At 38.6% G+C, this 6,933-nt stretch overlaps 1 protein-coding gene across 1 annotated transcript; it reads right to left on the bottom strand.

Moving 5' to 3' along the window:
- Positions 1 to 1,438: 1,438 nt before the first annotated feature.
- LOC127638767 (fibroleukin-like) lies at positions 1,439 to 6,396 on the bottom strand. The gene is made up of 2 exons (XM_052120488.1): positions 5,666 to 6,396; positions 1,439 to 3,956 (listed from the first exon to the last, which is right to left on the bottom strand). Exons 1-2 carry the CDS (start codon positions 6,324 to 6,326, stop codon positions 3,244 to 3,246), a joined length of 1,374 nt encoding a protein of 457 aa, XP_051976448.1. The 5' UTR covers positions 6,327 to 6,396; the 3' UTR covers positions 1,439 to 3,243.
- Positions 6,397 to 6,933: the final 537 nt, after the last annotated feature.

Raw genomic sequence — 6,933 nt, forward strand, 5'->3', positions numbered from 1 at the left:
TTAAAAGAGCCAATCACCTTTAAGATACAGACATCATCTGTCAATCAACTCTAGAACGTTCATGCGCATTAGCTATACAAGCTTGGAAAATTTTGATTTTTGTGTAATATGAAGTTAAGAATCACAATTTATGATTCCAGTATTGTATAGTATTTTATTGCTGATTTGAAATATGTTCTTTGATCGTAATCTTGACCAAATGATTTCGGTGTCCCCCATTCAAGTAGATATGTGCTGCATTGTTATGACTGGAAATAGCCTCCTGAGAGCGTTCCAAAGATGGTCGACAGTGGACTGACTTGCTACAAAGACTTTAGATAAACTTCACAGATTTGAAGACTGGAAGGTTAAAACTTAAAACACCAAGATAACATTTGAAGGCAGCATCTTCATTGGTAACTTATTTGCATTTAAGTAAATTATACTTTTATTTACAAGATTTTAATAACCACCTTAATAGTGCTTGGCGTCCTCCATTGCTTTAGCATTATGTTCAGATGTGTCATATTTAGAGACAAAAACTGGGGGCAAATATTCCTCTATTATATATGGTCTTAGTTAGAATGGGGAGGTACATATTTTTTACAGATGCAATGAAACCTGCCCCAAATTAATAGTAGTTCAATATTAAGGGATTCAGATTTTGTGTGAACACAGGAATTAACTGACAATGAAAGACAGACATTTGTTTTATTCATTCAGTGTTTGTTTCAATAAATATAAGAAAATGTCTTCTTATGAGTTCTTTTAGAGCTGGTATTTAGCTTATTGTGGGCCATAAACACTTGATTTCTTATCTTTTGAATGATTTTAAGTATTTAAATATTTGTGTATGTGTGTGTGTGTGTGTGTGTAGCTCATGAGTCAATCAGTGGTTCTCCAGTGAGAAGTCCACACCCATTTCTGCAATAGCTCCAGAGGTTGATTCTCAGCATGAACAGCCCACTGTCACATCAACAAACCCAGCCTGCTACCACCCCAGCCAGGTCTCCTAAGAAACCAAATTGGCCCGGTTGTTAGGGAGGGTAAAGTCACATGGGGTAACCTCCTGGTGGCTGCTATAATGTGTGGCGCATGGTGAGTTGTTTGTGGATGCCACGGAGAATAGTGTGAAGCCTCCATGGTAATGTGCTCAACAAGCCACGTGATAAGATGTGTGGATTGACGGTCTCAGAAGTGGAGGCAACTGGGATTCGTCCTCCGCCACCCAGATTTAGGCGAGTCACTATGCCATGATGAGGACCTAGAGCACATTGTTAAATGGGCATTCTAGATTGGGGAGAAAAAGGGGAGGAAAAAAACAAACCCAGCCCTGCAGTGCTTGGACCAGTTAAAAGCTCTTTCTCGATTACTTTAAGGAGACACGTACGCCAAAAGACACTTCAGTTACTTTGTTGGACGCCCTCAGATGTATTCAACTTGATAGAAAGCTCTAAATTAAATACAGTGGGGCACAAACACTTAAAGTTGGTCAAATCTTTATTATATTAATACAAAAGATGAATGTACCTTTAAAAACGCTAATTTATTAGTCTTATAGAAATGCACCAATATACAAACAGTTTCTGAAAATATAAGAATGATTAAAAACATTGTTCACTAAATTAATTTCAGAAAAGGAAGAATGTCAAAGCTGTTGCTGCTATTTCTACCATTAAGTAAGGTCATGCCAAAATACTTTAAAAAAGTATTTAAAATGATTCCCATTCTTTCCAAAATAAATACTGTAAATTTTCTAGTTGAACCTTACATCTTTATTTTATTCTTAAAGACCCCGTGAAGTGCCTTGAAAAGGACAGTTCACTTTACGCTTTTGACGTATTTCCTACTGAAACATGAAGTTGGCTCGTGCCAATAAACGCAGTCATACAGACACACACACACACACACACACACACACACACACACACACACACACACACACACACACACACTCACACAACATTACTCTGTCCACCGTGCTGTTGTTAGAGTGAAACTGTACAGAAACTGATCGATCTCAACCAAGTTTGGACACTTTCCACTGACTTGAGATCCGAAAAGTGATCAAACAGACCCTGTTACAAACAAAATCAGCGCATTGTGGACTTCACTGGTGACGAGGCAGGAGCTGTTGTGCAAGCCATGAAGATAAATCACAAACAAACATATCAATGTTTTAAATCACACTACACTAAATAGATAGAGCAAAGAAAATGTACTCTTTATGCACATTCCAAGAAACCTCTGAAAAACGTCTGCATTAAATATAAACTCCCACAAACGAGTTCCAATTTAGAGGTGGTAGACCCTATGCCCTATTCCCTTCAAAGACAATTACCGTCCACTCTGAGGGCTTCAGGGGGCTGAAAGGTGATAACCGTCAGTCACAACTCACTTCTACTGTTTAGAAAGACCCCACAACATGGATTGTGCTCTCTTTGAAGTGCCCTGTGAAGGAACTGTCAGGGCAGGTGAGAACACAGCCATTTGCGGTGAGCAGATCAATGGGGCCAGTGCCTTCTTATTCTAGAATGCATTTAAATGGACAAAGTTTCTCTAGTGCAGTTTGACATCATGATTTGACTGTGTCTTTCTAGACGAAAGAGCAAAACTGCTGAAAATGAATTTTGTGAACCTTTAGAAGTACACTGGCATATAGATGACCCTAAAGCTAATAGAAATGGACTAAAAGCAGCAAAACTTCCGTGTTATTTTCACAGGGTCTTTAAAGGATATGTTATAGTAAACCATTGAACACAAGATGGCAGTAGCACACGAAAAAGAATTAAAACCATTAAACAATGTCCAGATACTATAACTTCTTAGTAGAAGCTGGATTGTACATCCATTTGCTTTGTATATGAAACAGACCAAATATGCTTGTAATAAAGAGTTTTTTCCTTGTCTTTGAATGCAGTTTTGTTAAAGGAATTTCTGTGTTCAATACAAGTTAAGCTCAGTCGACAGTCTTTGTGGCATAATATTGATTACCACGGATGCACTTACTAAGGAAGTGAATGGGGCCCATTTTTGGAGGGTTTAAAGATAGAAAATGTAAGCTTTTCATTTTATAAAAGCACTTGCATTCATTCTTTTGTTAAAACTTGTATTATTTGAGTGGTAAAGTTGTTTAAATGGTCGTTTTTACATCACCTTTTAACGCCATTACATCTTCATGCTAAACTGTAATACATTTTCCATGTTGGAAAGTGTGTAATGGCACCAAAAACAATTTTTCTTTGCATTTATTCATCAGTAGGCTTAGGGGGCATAATTCTTTGGCCTTATCATCATTTTGACATTTTTAAATGCCTGTCTATAGTTCGTCGGATAGTACTCTGTAGTCTGGTTGTGCCATGTGCCCCAAAAGATCCCATCTCTCTTCCCCTTGTACTTTGTTTTGTAGTATTTGCCATTGAGATTTGCTGACATGCAGGCATCAAACCACCAGCCCGATCCGTAGTACGCCCCACAATTGCCTGAGGGGTACATGTCGTTGTCTTTGTCTGGTGTGGTAAAGAACTTCTGATCATGGTTGAAGTGTTTGCTAAACTGTAGAGCATTTCCAGCAGTCCCTGTGTATCCGCTCACGGACAGTCGATAACGGAGAATCTCATTTGACACGTAGAACTGTTCATACTTGGCATACCCACGTGTGCCCTCAAAGTCTTCAAGCTCAATGCGAAGAACCATGTCTTTGGCTTTGGTGAGCAGGTGGATTTTGTCATTGCCCAGCCAGAATTCCCTATCCGGGTCACCAAAGCCTTTCTTGTATTCGGCCCAGGTGCGGTTGAAGCTCACGCTGCCATTGATTCGTCGCTGCACAACCGTCCATCCACCACCAAATGACTCCATGTCGCAGTACACTGGAAAGCTGCCGTTCTTGGGGTCAGGGGTCACCTGGTACACTCCGTTGGTCCTCTGCTCCAGCAAACTGATGTCAGAGCAGTCTCTGGGAGTCAAGGTTTTGATGTCTGTGGTGAGGGAGATACAATAGACGGATGATATTAAATGCTGTTACTGCTGTCGCCCACCATAACAAGCTATAGAACTTTAGATACAGCATTACATTCCTGAATCAGCCACTTTAGTGTTTTGAAAATAAGCAAACAAGACTTGTCCGAATGGCAGAATATATGACTGAAAAAAATTACATGGAATTTCTTTATTTAATTTAATTTTATAGAGCGTGGAGAGTCTTGGACCATTGGATTTTTTATGTTTTTAATTATAGAAAATAGGGCTGGGTATCGATACAGATTTCCCAATTTGATAAGATTCCAATTCACAAGATCTCAATTCGATTCCGCTTACGATATGATTCGATTCGATTGTGATTCGTTTAGGTATATTTCAATTGCAATGTCCATTTTTCGTACAGTTTAAAAGAAACGCTGATGATTATACAGGGAACCTTCTATCTTGGTGCATTGCGAAAGCACTGTATATAACAAATTATATATAAACAATATGTAAACAACAGGGCCTAAACTAGGCAGTAAAATGTATATTCATTGAACAGACATAATAATGAACACAACCAAAACTGGTTTCGTTAAATGTAAAAGATCTAATCTTGGGAGTTCAAGAATCAATATAAGGATCGTTCAAATGAAGATCACAATTAATCTAAAAATGCATGAGTTTATTAAGCCCTAGTTGAAAATATTTGTATATGTTTGTCCTCTCAATATCTCAGTTATTACAGTTTTTGAAATAGTAATTGTACACATGTTTTCCAGAAGTATAGAGGATCAGTGAGGCTTATTACATTTATTTAATCATCATGTGGTTTTCTGTGAACATGACTCATACCCAAAGCATGTTTTTAGTTTTGAAATGCAAACATTGCTATAATTAGTTTGCATTCCACATCTGATTTTCTGAAAGCATTTATTTAATAACATACATAGGATTTCTTTGGGAATTTGCAAAACAATTCCAGGTGTGTCTAGCAGCCTGTCTTCTGGCAGGCAACTTTCTTTATGTTAGAAGAAATTATAATACATTTATCGCTGTTTTATGCGCCGATTTATGTGACTTAATGGCATTGCGTAAGGTTCTTGTTCATAAATCGTCTTAATGATTCCCTTATTTACACTTACCCCTTCACTACATGTCCTGAATTTGTTCAGTTAAAGGAATATTCTGTGTTCAATAAAAGTTAAGATCAATCAACAGCATCTGTGCAATTCTGTAGATTACCACAACAAATTATTTAAACAAATAATTTTCTTAAAAAGAAAAAAAAGAAAATTGTAAATTCTTTGGTTTTAGGGTTTGCTGACATAAAATCATGTCAACACACATAATATTTCATCTTGTAGCTATACTTTAGTAACAGTGAGTAGTTCATTGTTTATTGACTGGCCCCATTGACTTCCATTGTAAATGCCTCACTGTAACCCAGATTATATAATAAATCCAAATACATGTTTGTGGTATTTAACATTATGTCCCAAATGCTGTTGTTGATTTTAACTTGTAATGAAGCCAGAATATTCCTTGGAATTTAGATGCTGATATAATATATGGTTATAGAGGCTACAGTTTGGAGGGTTGAAAAAAAGGCAATCATATACTCCCCTAAATCAAAAACCTGCATCTCCATACGTTAACATCTGTAACATTTGTCTCATTCTGTCTGAAATTGTGTAAGTGTATAACATAAATCAGTGCTTACGCTGAAGTTGATGCTGAACCGAACATTGTGAAGTGCAGGTGCTTCCGATTTTGTTGACCATCCCGGTGATGTTCTCAACTTTTCTGTCAACTATAGCCTCGACGTTCTCCAAATTGAGAAGGTTAAGCTCCTCCAGACGACCCTGAAGGGAGTTAATCTGCACCCGTGCGTTCTTCAGGCTGTTAGACATTCGGTTCATCTTCACCTGCATATCCTGTACAATGTTATTATTGCTGTCGTTCCCGTTCCAGTAGACTACTGTGCTAGTGTCCCCTCTACCGTGCTCTGTGCTCCCAGCCGGGGGATCTCCACTGTCCTTCTGCAAGTTAAGGTCCACTTTCTGCGAGTTGCACTCCAGACAGGAGCTCTTCAATCTGTTTACTGTCTCCTTCAAGCTCTGCAGTTCCTTCATGGTCTTCTCAAGTAGTCTGAATTGTTTGGGAAGCTGCATGGTCAGAGGAGGCAGTGTGAGTTGGTACGGACACTCTTCATCTTCACACTGCCCTGCTGGCTTCAGTCTCACTTGGGAACAGCTGGAAACTCCAGACACCTTTTCCAGAACCCCAGACGGGCCACTGCCAACAGCCTCTACAGCCTGTCTGGCTGCTATCAGCAGAGAACAGTACACATATACCAGTTTCATTGTATCAAATGCAGACATGATCCGAACTAAGAGAGAGGAAATCTGAGAACTGCGTTAAAGTGTGACAACTTGGGCATTAATATAAGAGCAGAGAGAAAGAGAGAGTGTATGAGGGTGGGGCATCAGTGTATTGCATAATTTCACACTCAACATCTACGCAGGAGAAATGGAGTGTAACAGGACTGCTCACTCTTCTCTTAAAACAGTGTTGTGACACTTGTGACTGCAGTGAAATTATGCTTTTATTATATTAACCTTAAAAGGTTAGTTCACCCAAAAATGTTCTCACCCTCATGCCATCCAGATGTGCATGACTTTCTTTGTTCTGCTGATCATAAACAAAGATTTTTAGAAGAATATTCCTGCTCTGTAGATCCATACAATGCAAGTGAATAGATGCCAACATTTTGAAGCTCTTAAATCCACAATAGGGCAACATAAAAGTACTCCAGACACTCCACAGATAGGTGTGGATGAGAAACGGATCAATATGTAAGTCCTTTTATACTATAAATTCTCCACCCTGCTCAGTCAATCTCCATTTCACTATCACATTCTTCTTCTTCTGTTTTTGGTGATTCACTACCCAGATGAGTAACTTGTGGAGACACTTGTTGCTGTTTTC

This window comes from Xyrauchen texanus, chromosome 47 (assembly GCF_025860055.1).
Source record: "Xyrauchen texanus isolate HMW12.3.18 chromosome 47, RBS_HiC_50CHRs, whole genome shotgun sequence".
In the NCBI taxonomy this organism is placed as follows: domain Eukaryota; kingdom Metazoa; phylum Chordata; class Actinopteri; order Cypriniformes; family Catostomidae; genus Xyrauchen; species Xyrauchen texanus.